A 15,264-nucleotide genomic window follows, 5' to 3' on the forward strand; every position below is an offset into this window, starting at 1 on the left:
CAGAGAAATCCTTATCTGAAGCATCTTTCAGACTTTTTTCTTTAAATCTTTTTTCCCTCAAATAATTATAGAGTCACAGGAAGTTGCAAATACAGTACAAAGGGTCCTACTAACTAACCTTCACCCAGCTTCCCCAAATGGAGAAATTTTATATAGCTATTGTACAATATCCAAACCAGGAACTGTACATTGATATATTACTCTGAATTAGGTTACAGACCTTATTTAGTTCTTACCACTTTTTATCCTTCATTCATGTGCGTGTGTGTGTGTGTGTGTGTGTGTGTATGTATGTGTGTAGATTCACATAACCACCACCACAATCAAGATACAGAACTGTTCCATCATCACAAAATAACTCCCCATATTTCCTCTTTGTATTCACACCCTCCCTTCATTTTCCTCCCCACCTGTTCTCCAACTCTATAGCTCTGTGAGGTTCTCTTTTTATCTGGACAAAACTGAGCTCTAACAGTTCTTTGTACCTGAACTTGTCAGAGTGACCTACTTCAATACAACTTCAGCTCCTTTATGTACTGAGTACAGTTCCCCTCGAGGATATTGCTGTCCTGGTCATGTGGACACGGATTGCACAGATGGTAGATTTGAATAAAGTGCGTACGAAAATTCTTCAGGTACTGCACAAATCTTAGGATGAAACAGTGGCAGACGCAACCAAAGCAAGCAGCCTGAGGCTGGAGTTTTGCCCTGATGTTTTAGGGAGATGTGATTAATAGGATATTCAGAATGTCTCTCAAATAAGGGCAGTTTGCATTAAGAATTCAAGATATATGTAATACAAATAGATGAAAATAACAACATAATAAAATGTACTTTGCTGCTATATTTTTTCTTACTCTGTTTATATATGCTTATTGCAGGTTATTTTGCCGTTTGACTCCTCCTTTATGTCTTAATTTCTTGGGTTTGACCCATATGGATTCATCCATCTCTCACCAGAATACTCAGCCAACTGCTTATACATCTGTAAGTATGGTCAGGAAACAGTTTTTTTAGATTTGTTGTCTCTACAAGATGTATTATTGTGGAATTTCTTTTAATGCCAACAGAAATGTTCTATAGTGTTATTAGGATTTTTTAAAATATCGAACTTATTTTAAAGGTTGTATCTGGGTACAAATGATTTTGTTCTCTTTTATTGTAAAAAAAAACAAAGTTTTTTGGTTCACATAGGTTGACCAGATGAGCAATATCAATAGACCTGATATCTATAATATTAGCTTTCATATTTATAATCTTCATGTACATGATAATTTTTAGTAATATTTATAAAATATTAATTTTCTTTATGTGGAAAACCTTAATAAATAAGCAAATTCGATGTAAGTGACATATAACATTGTATGTAGCGTAAAGTGTACAATAGAATGATTCGATACGTGTAGGTATTTTGAAATGATTGCCACAAAAAGTTAACACCCATCACCTCACATCGTTACAAGTTTTTTTTGTGATGAGATCTTAAAATCAGTCCATTTAGTGCTTTATTTCTACTTTTTGAAAAGTCCAAATTTGTTAATAAGACTGGTGATGAGTGAATTTTTTTAATGGTGGAAAGGAATGAAAAATACAGAATTGTACTAATTTAACTTACTTTTTTTTTTTTTTGCCTCTTTAGATTATGGGTTCCATGAAAGTTTTATCCTTTATTGCAGATGGATTCTACATATATTATCCTATGTTGGTGGTTATTCTCTGCATTGCTACTTACTTTAGGTAAGAAACTTAACATAAGTTATTTTTCCTCTCACTCTTATTCAATCTGGATATTCTTTCTCCTTAAAGCCTTTTTAAATATTCAGTTGTTAGGTTTTGGTTGTTGTTTGTTTTATTGTGGCTTTGGGAGAGCGAGGGATAGCTTAAATGCTTTGCTTAAATGATCAAGTCAGGTTCTCCCTCTGAAGGGATTTTTAAGAAAAGAGAAGTAGAGTTATTCTTTTACAAGTTTTTAGATTACAAGATAATAGGATAGAATGTTAACTCTTAAGTTCTGGCCTTCAGCACTGACAGCCAGTGTAGCTCATAAAATACCCCCCAGGCCCATCTTTTATCCAGTAACATAAATGAATCTGAGGGTGGGGCACCTGGGTAGCTCAGTCAGTTAAACAACTGACTCTTGATTTCAGCTCAGGTCTGATCTCAGGGTCAGAACAGTGCGGAGCCTGCTTGGGATTCTGTCTCTCCCTGTCTCTCTGCTTCTCCCTGGCTCTCAGACGTACTCGCTCTCAAAATAAATAAATAAACTTGAAAAAAAAAAATGAGTCTTAAGGCTTTCCCCACAATCATCGCCAGGTTTCTAGATGCCTCAGACCTTAGCCAGCACAAAGCATCAGGTGAGGGGCAACTGTAATTAGGCAGTACATACATGTGAGGTTGGACAGGAAAGGACACAGGGTATGTTTTTTTATAGGATTAGAAAGATGCTTGATTCTTGGCAAGGGTGTGACTCACAAGGAGGTAAAGACAGATCTACTTGGCTTCTAGCACCCTGTCTCCCCTACTTCCACGTCAGGTACCCTCATCCTGTACTGTGTCTGCCCTCTTCTGCTGACTGCTTAAGTGCTCTGTGACAAGCCAAAAATACCACTTTAAAAAAAAAAATTGATGTTAATCACTTCGCTTTTCTGATGAAAATGTTTTATCCAACCACTTTTCATTTAAAACTTCCAATACCATTAGGGGCGCCTAGGTGGCTCAGTCTGTTGAGCATCTGACTTCAAGCTCAGGTCATGATCTCACGGTCCGTGAGTTCGAGCCCGGTGTCAGGCTCCGTGCTGACAGCTCAGAGCCTGGAGCCTGTTGCATATTCTGTGTCTCCCTCTTTCTCTCTCCTTCCCCGCTCATGCTCTCTCTCCTCTCAAAAATAAATAACGTTAAAAAAAAATTAAAAAATAAAAAAAAACTTCCAATACCATTAGATAGTTATTACAGATAATGTATATGTACTCATTAAGAAGTTAAATAAACAAATATTGTTTGAAATAAATTCTCTATTGGATGTTTTAAAACGTTTATAGGGGTGCCTGAGTGGCTCAGTCGGTTGAACGTCTGTGCTCAGGTCATGATCTTACAGTCCGTGAGTTGGAGCCCCGCATTGGGCTGTCTGCTGTCAGCCTGTCAGTGCAGAGCCCGCTTCGGATCTCCTGTTCCCCTGTCTCTGTATAGTGTCTTCCTTTACTACATCATTTTCACAGTATAAACAAACCTATTGTCTTTTTTACCTTATAGAAAAAAAACTTGAAAATCAGACATATTAGCAGTTCATATTAACAGTTTTATTTGAAAATATAATCTCTTATTTTACCTATGAGAAGGCAAAATATAAATGTTTTAATTTTTTAAAACATTTTTCTTTATTTTTGAGAGAGAGATTGAGACAGAGCGCGAGCTGGGGAGGGGCAGAGAGCGAGGGAGACACAGGATCTGTAGCAGGCTCCAGGCTTTGAGCTGTTAGCACAGAGCCCGATGCAGACCTCAAACCCTGAACCGTGAGATCATGACCTGAGCCTTTACTTAAACTGTGTTCGCTAGGACTAATATAAATGGTATTGTTTTTTATTTCAAGCTTTTATTTAAATTCTGTTTAATGCAGGTGCGCCTGTGTGGCTCAGTCGTTAAGCGTCCGACCTCATCTTAGGTCATGATCTCACAGTTCACGACTTTGAGCCCCGCGTCAGGCTCTCTGCTGACTGCTCGGAGCCTAGAGCCTGCTTTGATTCTGTGTCTGCCTCTCTCTCTGCCCCTACCCCGCTCATGCTGTCCCTCTCTCTCTCTCGCTTTCTCTCTCTCAAAAATAAATAAAAATTAAAAAAAAATTAAAACATTTATATTTTGCCTTCTCATAGGTAAAATAAAGGATTATATTTTCAAATAAAACTTTTATTTATGAACTATTATGAACTAATAATACGTCTGATTTTCAAGTTTTTTTCTGTAAAGTAAAAAAGACAATAGTTTTGTTTATACCGTGAAAATGACCTAGTAAAGGAAGACACTATACTTTGCATGTCCAAAACTTAGTTTTGATTATATGTTTATTCATTTTAAAAGTTTATAAAACTGGGGCATCTGCGTGGCTCAGTCATTTGGGCATCCTGTTCTTGATCTTGGCTCAGGTCATCATCCCAGGGCCACGGGATTGAGCTCTGTGTCGGGCTCTGTACTGTGTGGAGCCTGCTTAGGATTCTCTCTCTCTCTCTCTCTCTCTCTCTCTCTCTCTCTCTCTCTTCCTCTGCCCCACTCCCCCACTCACACTCCATCTCTAAAATAAAAAAATAAAAATAAATTTAAAAAAGTTTTTTAAGTTTATAAAACTATTAATGAAACATTAAGAGCTTGTGATGTGTGAGTTATGTTTTCACACGTTAGTAGTTTTGTTGGCAAGATTAGCATCTCTTCCTACCTTATTAGATTGTTATGTGGATCAGGTAATAGATGGGTAGAATAACTAATGGTTTATCAACTATAAAATCTTAAATATAAAGAATTATGTCTAAAAGAAAATTTGTTAAAATTGAAAATAATCCATTAAAGGTATTGTTTTAGAATTAGGATAAACTTTGATTTACAATTTGTCTTTTATTTTATTATTTTATTTTATTTTATTTTATTTTATTTTATTTTATTTTATTTTATTTATTTTTTAACAAGTTGAGTTTTTATTTTAGTTCAAAGTCACAATTTGTCTTTTAGGAAAAAGGCAGATTTCTTGAATTTTCAAATTACCTTTCAAAATAGATATTCTATTATAGAAACGTATGAAGCAATGCCTTACTGACGTTTTAATGGTAACTTTCTTCCTAGTTCTGTTTTCTTTGGAATGCTGCCATAATTAGTCTAATTTCCATATTACTAACAACACAGCCATGCCCAGAGTTCATATTCAGACTTAACTGCCTAGAGAACATAAGGCTGTTTCCTGATACTTTAGGAAAAGCTATGACCTTCTCAGAGACCATGATCTAGTTTGGGGCTTCTCATACTAGGGTGTCATACTCCTACAAGGCTATGAAGATAGTAAAGGAATATTTACAGTCACAGAATTAGCAGGGCGCCTGGGTGGCTCAGTCAGCTAAGCGTCCAACTTCAGCTCAGGTCATGATCTCACACTCCGTGAGTGAGTTCGAGCCCCATGTTGGGCTCTGTGCTGACAGCTCCGAGCCTGGAGCCTGCTTCGTATTCTGTGTCTCCCTCTCTCTCTTCCCCTCCCGTGCTCATGCTCTGTCTCTCTCTGTCTCAAAAATAAATAAAAACATTAAAAAAAAAATTAAAGTCACAGAATTAGCATGACCATCTACCCAACACCCCAGTTTTTCTCAGTGATAAGTTATATAAAACATTCTTTATATATTAAAGCAAGCAGGCATTATGAATTCATCAGAGTGTTACACATTGGTAATATAAAATGGAAGACCTTCACTTTTGTGTAACTGCTCCACTGTTTTCCTCTCCTCCCAGTGCATGCACCTGTGTGCACACACACGCTTATTCCCTCCTTCTTGCTCCATGTGTGTGTTCAGGCTTCTGTCAGTAGAAGTACATCAGTAAAAAAGTTTGAAAACTAAGGTAATAAAAAGAGCTTAGTCTTTGTTTTGTCTTGGATTTAAATCCCAGCTCTAAAGTTTATTCAGTGATCATTAGCAAAGTATTTAACCCTGTGGCCCTCTGTTTCCTTATCTGTAAAATGATATCTATCTCTTAGAATTACAGTGAATAAGAGAGTATCTGTAAATTGGCTGATGTATAATGGGATCTTAAGTATTAATCCTGCTTGTCTATCCATTGCTTCTTTCCTTGTGTGTCATATTTTCAGAGTATTCTTGTCCTGCACAGCAATGAGGTTTAAAGTAAATACCACGGGGCGCCTGGGTGGCTCAGTCGGTTAAGCGGCCGACTTCGGCTCAGGTCATGATCTCGCGGTCCGTGAGTTCGAGCCCCACGTCGGGCTCTGTGCTGACAGCTCAGAGCCTGGAGCCTGTTTCAGATTCTGTGTCTCCCTCTCGCTGACCCTCCCCTGTTCATGCTCTGTCTCTCTCTGTCTCAAAAATAAATAAAACGTTAAAAAAAAAAATTTAAAGTAAATACCAAATAAGATAAAATAATAGCCCCCAGGTAAGACATAGTAATCAATTCTGAGTTTATAATAAAAGCTATTTAAATAGAATTGACTAGCTCTCAGGTTAAAAAAAATGAACATGAATATCAACTTGCATAGTTAAGATGTTCTAAACCAGGATATTTTACACTTGGAGATACAGATTGTGCGTATTTTCAACACTAAAATTGTTGTTTGAATATAAGAAAAGAGGGGCACCTGGGTAGCTCATTCGTTTAAGCGTCCAACTTTGGCTCAGGTCATGATCTCACGGTCCGTGAGTTCGAGCCCCGCCGTCAGGCTCTGTGCTGACAGCTCGGAACTTGGAGCCTGCTTTGGATTCTGTCTCCCTCTCTCTCTGCGCCTCCCCCACTCACACTCTGTCTCTGTCTCAAAAAATGAATAAATGTTAAAAAAAATTTTTTAATAAAAGAATGAATTGTATTTGTGTTATAGTGATTGCATTGTTGTGTTTTGTTTTGTTTTTTTTTTAATCCCTGTATGATTTCTGAAGGTATTCTAATGGCCCAATTTAATTTGTTTTTGTAAGGAATCTGGGTATGGTGCATACCCTGTCAGTGGAATACTGGGTATATAAGCTCCTTAGAGAAATAAGTCCTTCTTCAAGAAAGACAGATGTTGGGGCGCCTGGGTGGCTCAATCAGTTAAGTGTCTGACTTCTGCTCAGATCATGATCTTGTGGCTCGTGGGTTCAAGCCCCATGTCGGGCACTGTGCTGACAGCTCAGAGCCTGGAGCCTGCTTTGGATTCTGTGTCTGCCTCTCTCTCTGCCTCTCCCCTGTTTGTGCTCTGTCTCTCTCTTTCAGAAAGGAATAAATATTAAAAAAAAAAAAATGACAAATTTAATTACGTAACTTGCCATGATAACTAACAATAAAACGTAGGCTTCTTTCGGGCAACGATGTTAAAGAACAGTTTATCTAAACATTTACAATGAGAAATAATACTTGTCTTTTTTAAAATCTTTTATTAGTTTGGGAACGCGTTGTTTGAATCTGCTTGGTTTCCAGCAGTTCATGGGAGATAATGACATGACATCAGACTTGGTTGATGAAGGAAAAGAATTAATCAGACGAGGTAAGATTTGTCTTTTAAAATAAATGAATGAAAGTACTAAGACTCAAAATATAAAAAATTCAAATTGTATAATTTATCACTATTATTCTATCTTAAGAAATTAATATTTTTAACTAAAAATCTATGTACAGGCTTCATAGCAAAAATAATTTGAAAACAAATGGTTTCATCTGACTTTAAGAAATATTGTAGCAGAAATCATTAGTATGTCTTCAGCTAAATAATGCTCTTGGATGGTGTGGAGTCATTTTCATGTTTGTCTGGAAACAGATTTGCCAAGTTCAGTACAACTGTAAAATTCATGAGTTGAAAGAATCATCGGTTTAATACTACAGAGGAAATCATTCAAGCCAAGGCTGGTTTTTAGAATGTGATAATTGTTAACAACCTGTTAGAATGTGTGGCATTCTACTAGAATCTAATTCTAACACTGAATGTATCAAATTTCCTGATGTTTAAGTGATGGTAGGGAAAAAAGAAAACAGAACTTGAGTGTCGGGACATGGATTCCTAGACATTCTCCCTATGTGTGCCTGGAGTTTTTATGTGATCATTAGTTAAGTGTAAGCCAAAATGTGTTGTAGCTCCAATAGAAGTTGTTGTAGCCTTCACATTCTCTCCTAGGAAGGTGGGGTCTAGTTGATGTGATGGTTCTGCTTTTTGCATTAATTAGACTTCATCTGGAGTGTCATATTCAGTCCTGGGTAAGATTTCAAGAGTAGGACTAACAAGTTAGAAGGTATTTAGAAAAGGACAGCCAGAATTATGTACAGCATATCTTATAAACACACACACACACACACACACACACACACGCACGCACAAAACACTGAGTATATAGCCTGAAGAGAATAAAGGAAAGGACTTTTATGCAGAAAGAAGTATCAACTTAATTTAGAAGATAAGGCAAAGAAAAGAGAAGTTACAGACAAATTTCAAATGAAGAAGAACTTTTTCCTCACTAAAACTGTTCAGACAAAGCCTAAAGGTCATCTCCAACAAAAATACAGAAGGGATTCTCTGTGGACTTAGGTGGCCTCTAAGGTCCTTTCCAACAATAACCTATTACTTTTGACTTTGTAGTAATTTAAAGGAAATTGGTCATAGCCTGATACCTTTACTTCAGTTACTCTACGTCTAATTAAACCATGTTATACCAAATTTGAGACCGCTTTTCTGTCTCTAGAGAAGAGAAAAAGGCAAAGGCAAGAAGAAGGTGAAAATCGAAGAAGAGTAAGTATAGTACTTAATTTGCCGTGACCTAAAGACTAATGTGAAGTATCATGAGAATTTTACTGATTTAGAATTGGCTAAAGTCTAAAGAACAGTGGGAAAATGACGTAGGGCACATTGTTTTAAAAAGTTAATTTTAATACTTTGAGATGTATATGCTAACTGTCTTGTCAGACCTGTTTTAAAAGTTATTAGTATTAAATTATTTCATGTCCAGTGTCTAGCAGTTTCTTGCCTAAAGGTGCTCAGGAAATACTTATTGAATGAATTAATAAATTCATGCAGTCTTGCTATTAAAGTCCTTTTGATTGCTTTAAAGTTGTTATACTTTTTTGGTAATATGACATTAATTTTGTTCCTCTTCAATTTTTCTTCAGTTTTCTGTTTGCTGAGGCAAATTAATCTCCTCATAGAGAGTGAAAGGGCATAAAATTAGAAAAATCTAAGTCACAGTTACCACAAAATTTACAACACCTTGGTGTTATCTATACTGGAGAAGTGAAGACTCAAAGGAGGAGACTTGATGGTTGTCTTCATAGTGTGTGTTGTATGAAAGGAAACTTGTTTATTTCAGAAGACATAATTAGGAACAGAGAGGGGAAGTTACTGGAGACAGATTTCACCTCTCAATGAAAATTTCTAACTTCCACAGTTTATCAAAATTGTGATGGACCACTCACACATAGAAACGTTCATGTCATTGAGGCCCCTGGGTGGCTCAGTCAGTTAAGCGTCCGACTCTTAACTCTTGATTTCAGCTCAGGTCATGATCTCACAGTCATGAGATCAAGCCCCTGTGTCGAGTCCTGCACTGGAGAATGAGATTAAGATTCTCTCTCCCTCTGTTCCTCCCCCGCTTGTGCAAGAGCATGTGCACTTTCTCTCTAAAAGAAAGAAATTTTCATGTCCTCTAATAAGAGAGCCCATGGCATGGCTATTTTAGAATGAAACTGCACTGCAGTTGAATTAGGTGACCTCTAATGTTCCTTTCAGTTCTAATAATTTATTGAGTAGTATTCCCTTAATATGGTTTGACTGCAGTTATCTAATCATCTTGTACACAACTCTGATTTTGCTATCCAGAGTGACTTTTCAGGTCTTTGGTAGTTGTAGTTTATTCATATGGGAGAAAATTTTGTTAACATCTCATGAATTATTATGAGTTCTTATAACTTTTATATGGTCAAGGTAAGCTTACTGTAGCTATAATGTTTTGACATTTTAGAGGAATTGAAAAGGTTAATGTTTTGACATTAGATAGAAGAATTGAAATGGTTAATTATAGCTAGCAAATATGTCTGTAAATATTCATTTGTAAAACTTTGGAGACTGTATTAAAATCATGTAGTGACAAGAAAAATTATTTTTGAAAATTTTAATGGCACTAAGCTAATCATATTGATTATCTGGTGAATTTCTGATGAGAATAACTGAATTTTATTACTCTGCATATGTAATCTGTTGATACCGATGAATTATTTTCTGCCTGTGAGTTCTTTTGTTATATATTTATTTGTGTTTCTGTCCTAGGAATGGAAAGAACGTTATGGACACAATAGAGAAGACTCCACTAGAAACAGAAATGTTCATGTTGACCCGAAAGAATCAAACCTCTCAGATATTAGTACCAACCGATGTAAGTAGTTTATTTTCCTGTTCCCTTAGAAATTGTTTTATTATGCTTGCTTGCATGGAGACTGAGAATTAGGGTATCCATTCAAAAATGTCTTTATAGAACTGTAAATGTGGTTCTGTAGTTCTTTCCTTTCTCATCCCTCAGTGTATAGAAGGAAGGGAAACCCAAATATGCATTCTGGGAGGAGAAGGAGAAATTGGGAGAGCGAATGAAGAGTTGTAATCAGTACTTACCCAGGCATGTTGTAGGCAGATGCTGATTTCTACTATTTACCTCAATGTTGTTCTTTACTTTTCTATTAGTAGATGTAGGCAATTCAGTCATCTTATAACAGTTTCCTAACTGACCCATATATGTCACGTACTTTCCTAGATACACAGTGACATGGAGAAGATAAATTTCCCGTCCTTGGGTTTGCTAATTAATTTAGTGACGGACTGATACCAAGCAGAAGACATTTGCCGGTGGGTTGAGATAGGAAACCTCCTCACATCCTCGACCCTGCCATCTGCCCTGGGAAGGTGGCAAGAAACCTGTTTTTGCCCAGGACTCTGACCTGAGTAGATGGCAGAGGATGCTTGTCTTTGGGAGAGACGCAGAAACGCTGAGAGAGTAGAGGGGTACACACCTGATGCCGAGGGAACTCAACTCAGGGGATGGAGAAAGAGATCTTTACTGCAAAAGGGTTTCTGTGATAAAGAAATATTCACTGGGTATTTGGGAATGAACAGTACTTAGCCAGATTAAGGTGCTTTAGGCAGAAGGGCGAATGAGTGACTTGTGAGAATCTTGGGGGAATAATGCAAGTTTGTTTCTGTGACAAGAGCCTGAAGTATGAGGAGCCTGATAAGGGGAGGCTACAGAGATAGTTGGGAAGCAGGTATTACCATGCCCAGAAGTTTAGATTTTATCCCAAAGGTAAGATTTCAATCAGGAAAGGAGCATGCTCAGATTTTTGGTTTAGAAGATAAATTTGATAGCACCATATACAGCATGATTTCCAGGGAAGTAAGACACAGAAACCTGTTTAATTTGTTTTGGTAATGCGATCAAGACGTGATGAGGGCCTAAAATAAGCAGTGACCTTGGAGATGAGCAAGAAAGGATGTGTTTGAATGAGATTTAGGGTAGAAGAAATGGGAGGGGCGCATGGGTGGCTCAGTAGGTGAAGGGTCCAGCTCTTGCTTTCTACTTAGGTCATAATCTCGAGTTTTCATGAGGTCGAGCCCCACATCGGGCTCTGCACTGACAGCACAGAGCCTGTTTGGAATTCTCTCTCTCCTTCTCTCTCTGCCCCTCCCCTACTCACGCTGTCTCTCTCAAAATAAATAAACTTCAGAAAAGAGAAGAAGAAATAGAGGGCTAAAGTTTTAGTTAAAGCTAGGAAATAGAGGGTTCCTGGATAGTTCAATAAGTTGAATGTCTGACTCTTGATATCGGCTCAGGTCATGATCTCGTCATTGTATCGAGCTGAGCCTGCTTGAGATTCTCTCTCCTGCCCCTCTACCCTCATGTGGGGTGTCTCTCTCTCTCTCTCTCTCTCTCTCTCTCTCTCTCTCTCTCTCTCTCAAAAATTAAAAAATAAAAAGCTAGGTAATAGAGGGAGAATTCTAGAAAGATTTGGAAGCTTGTTTACCACAGAGTAGGGCAGTGGAAAGATGTGAGAGTGTGGGAGGACGGTCAAGAGAAGAGGAAATACAGTGCTTTAGGATGATGACTTAGAACTTGGAATATGGGAGGCAACCAATATGTGCTAAGTGAATGAGAGAAAAGATGAAGGGCAGAATCCAGGATGACAAAAGTGTAAGATATGATAGAATTGGCTTACTTTAAATTTTCAAAAAGAGCTATGTCGTAAAGTTCTTTTGAAGCTATTGGACTGCTCGAAACAACATTGTGGAAGTTTAGGTTGTTTATGAAGAAAATCTGCCTCGTCCACATAGAGAAGGGAGAGTTAGTTCTCTAGATCTGTGCTGACCAAGCTGGTAATCATTAGCCACATGAGGCTGTTGAGCATTTGCAATGTGGCTGGCGTCCCATGTTAAAATGATAATATATTGGATGTATTGAATTGAACATATTAAAATTAATTTCATCTGTTTCTCTTTTTTAATGTAGCTATTAGAAAATTTCAAGGTAAATATGGGGCTTGCATTTTATTTCTGTTGGACATTGCTGCCCTAAACTCTTATCTAATGGGAGAAAGACTCAGGCCTTTCTTGAAGAGCTTAAGTTGAATACACTTTAAAGAAAATTCTAGTCAAAAACTGAGATACAGCAAGCCTGGATTCACTGTGAAACCAATGGAAACTTGATAATGAACAGTTTCACTGTTTTGATACCATAGTTAAATGTTAATTTTGATTCATTTTAATTGAGTCTTTGCATTGTACCTGCTTCTGAGCTTAGATTAGCTATAAGGGATAACTTTTCCTTGTTACTTTCTGTCATACTATTTATCATTTTAATTTGATTTTTAAGGAATCAAGTAGTTATCTTTCCTTACTGTTGTCTTCACAATCAAAATTCACGTCCTTTATAATCTTGACTATTTTGGGGGAGTCCATAGACTGTGACCCATAAAGACCATAGAAAATTAGACATAATTTTTTTCTTTTTTTACAGCAGCATCCAAATATACCAGGGCTAATAACAGGACGGAAAGGGACCGAATAGAGCTCCTCCAAGATGTAGAACCTTTGGATTTTAATGCAGAAACATTCACTGATGATCCTCTTGAATCTGAACCAGGAAGGTAAGCTTTAGCTGTGTCATTTTGGCTCCAGTATTCTGAAATTTTAATAACATACAATTTGATGAGATAAGCATAAGGAAAATATTCTTTACTGATAATAAAAACCATATTAATCAACTTTTGGTACCTTTTTATACCTTCTAATGCTTTTATATTTTAAAAATTATAGCATCCAGTGATGGTAGTTGAAATTGCTATCTCCATAAACTACTAGTGATATTATAAACAAGAAAGAATTAAAATTGGTAGAATCTGTGAAATTTATCGTATTTAGCAATAGCTACATAGCTATGACTGGGTGTCAGACACTATCCTAAGCACATTAACCATAATACTGCATTTTATGATTGTAAATCCAATTGGATTTGAATCCAGAGAGGCTTAGTAACTCAACCAGAGTCACACAGCTTGCAAGTGGCAAAGTTGGGTGTTCAAATCCCAGGACTCTGGCTGTAGAATCTATGCTTTTAGCCACTATGCTCTGTGAAAATGACTAAACAAAAGCAAAATATCATATGCATGAAAATATGCATGAATATCATATGCATGAAGACATTTTTGCCTACAAATAGGAAAAACACTGGAATGTTTTATTTATACTGAACAATTAAGAGTGATTATTAAATCTTCAATCCCATGATATATATATTCCCTTTCTGTTTACATCTCTCACCCTCTCATATGTGTATTCTAGGCTCCAGAAAAAGCTGTTGGTTAATTTATAATTAAGTAAATCCCTTGGGGTAATATCTTTGGAGAGTAAGTTTCTGCTTTCAGCTACTGAATAGATTTTACAAATTATGCTTACTAATTATGTAGCCACTTCCTTTTAATGTGTCCTTGTTTTTCTCTCCTCCTTTGTTATTTTTGATGCCTCAGATCATTTCTTTATCCACCTTTCAGGTATCAGCCTGGTGGACGATACCTCTCGATGTCTCACAGCAGAATATTCGATGATGTTTAAAGTCTGAAAGAATTTATGGAACAACTAACCAAGATCAACACATCAGTTCAGTCTTTACGAACATATGTATGCCCTAGAATTTACACTGTACTCTTAATGAAAAGTGTCAGGACAAAAATGGCACTGAAAGTTAATCACATCTCAGTAATCATAGTTTATTGCCTATTGATTACAGTGTCATCTTTTCTCATAGGATTTATTACCATTCCTGAAGTGTCTGCCTTAGAAGTACAGGTGTAATGGAAGGATTCAGTTCATGATAGAAATCAGTATATGTTGAGAATATGTAGTTCAGTTTGTTTCAGGTTAATTTTTTTCAGGAAAGTTGTTTTAAAGGTCCAGGAAAGCCATAAGTCATGACTAAATAACATCATACGTCTTATTGTTGTGATTTACATTTTTGCTGTTTCTAAAGAATATGTTAATCCTGTATTTCCCAAAGAGATGGAGACCACAAATAATAATGGTATATTCAAAACCCATGTCTTAAAACAAGGCTTACTTACCAGACATAACTGAATGTAGAAAGCTCTTTTTCACCTCTATATGCAAATTTTTGGGGTTTTTGCATGTATAATTAAGATGATACTTCAGCTGACAGTGTTAGTATCTTCAGCATGTGTACTATAATCAGGTGATGTATTATTCTTTCAGTCTTTGGTAGAAACTGGAAATTATTTTATGCTTTTGGTATTGCTTTGTAAAAGATTTTCATTTCAGGGAGAAATCTTCACCTTTATCATTTAGCATATTGACTTACGTGTTGATCATTCCACTCAAGGAAAATCTGAAGCATTAATGGTAAATAGCAGGTGGTTTTTTTTAAAAGCCAAAGAGTCCCATAAAAATTCTCTAATTTTTAAAGGTGCCTATTTATGCTTTTTGAAAAATAACATTTGGTTATTAAAAGGTAAAAAAAAATAGTTATTATTAACACCTAAATTGTGGTTCATATTTCAATCTTTTTAAATTTTTTTAAAATTTATTTTTGTGAGAGAGACACAGCATGAGCAGGGGAGGGGCAGAGAGAGAGGGAGACACACAATCTGAGGCAGGCTCCAGGCTCTGAGCTGTCAGCACAGAGCCTGACGCAGGGCTGGAACACTGGAACCATGAGATCATGACCTGAGCTGCAGTCGGACAACTGACTGAGCCACCCAGGTGCCCCTAAATGGTGGTTTATAGAGTGGAAATGTGCAATAACTTCGTTAAACATGCTTATTATTTAAAAAAAAAAATTAACTTTTGTGTTTAAGCCAAAGTTACGTATTGCATTTTAAATCATCAGTGTTTTATTGCACAATGAATACTGTACTGTTGAGCGCAGCATGCTACAGAGAGTTTTTTATGTCCCTGAAATGGTTGCAATTCAGAGACCCCTGCTATGGATTCACCCAGTGGTGACTGTTCTTGAGCTTGCCCACGACAGTCTCAGGTTAACACCTGTTAATTGTGTGTAATTG

The 15,264-nt window shown here is 36.7% G+C and overlaps 1 protein-coding gene across 5 annotated transcripts in view; it reads left to right on the forward strand.

The window, feature by feature from the left end:
* The window catches only part of LMBRD2 (LMBR1 domain containing 2), a 43,305-nt gene extending 28,640 nt beyond the window's left edge, over positions 1 to 14,665 (forward strand). Inside the window, exons 12-18 of one of the 5 annotated variants that reach the window (XR_006964719.1) lie at positions 882 to 987; positions 1,640 to 1,737; positions 7,110 to 7,213; positions 8,400 to 8,446; positions 9,977 to 10,082; positions 10,455 to 10,546; positions 12,711 to 12,772. Coding sequence is in view for 2 of the 5 variants with exons in the window: in XM_047093554.1 (XP_046949510.1) it covers positions 882 to 987; positions 1,640 to 1,737; positions 7,110 to 7,213; positions 8,400 to 8,446; positions 9,977 to 10,082; positions 12,708 to 12,837; positions 13,741 to 13,801 (652 nt within the window). In the remaining 3 variants the exon portion in view is untranslated. Of the gene's footprint in view, positions 1 to 881; positions 988 to 1,639; positions 1,738 to 7,109; positions 7,214 to 8,296; positions 8,447 to 9,976; positions 10,083 to 10,454; positions 10,547 to 12,707; positions 12,838 to 13,740 lie in introns of those variants that run through there. The other 4 variants (XM_047093554.1, XM_047093562.1, XR_006964720.1 and 1 more) reach the window with 4 other exon arrangements.
* The last annotated feature ends 599 nt before the right edge of the window (positions 14,666 to 15,264 follow it).

This window comes from Lynx rufus, unplaced genomic scaffold (genome assembly GCF_022079265.1).
Source record: "Lynx rufus isolate CCGP_SWC_20201006 ecotype Redwood Valley unplaced genomic scaffold, mLynRuf1.p SCAF_1, whole genome shotgun sequence".
Classification (NCBI taxonomy): Eukaryota; Metazoa; Chordata; class Mammalia; order Carnivora; family Felidae; genus Lynx; species Lynx rufus.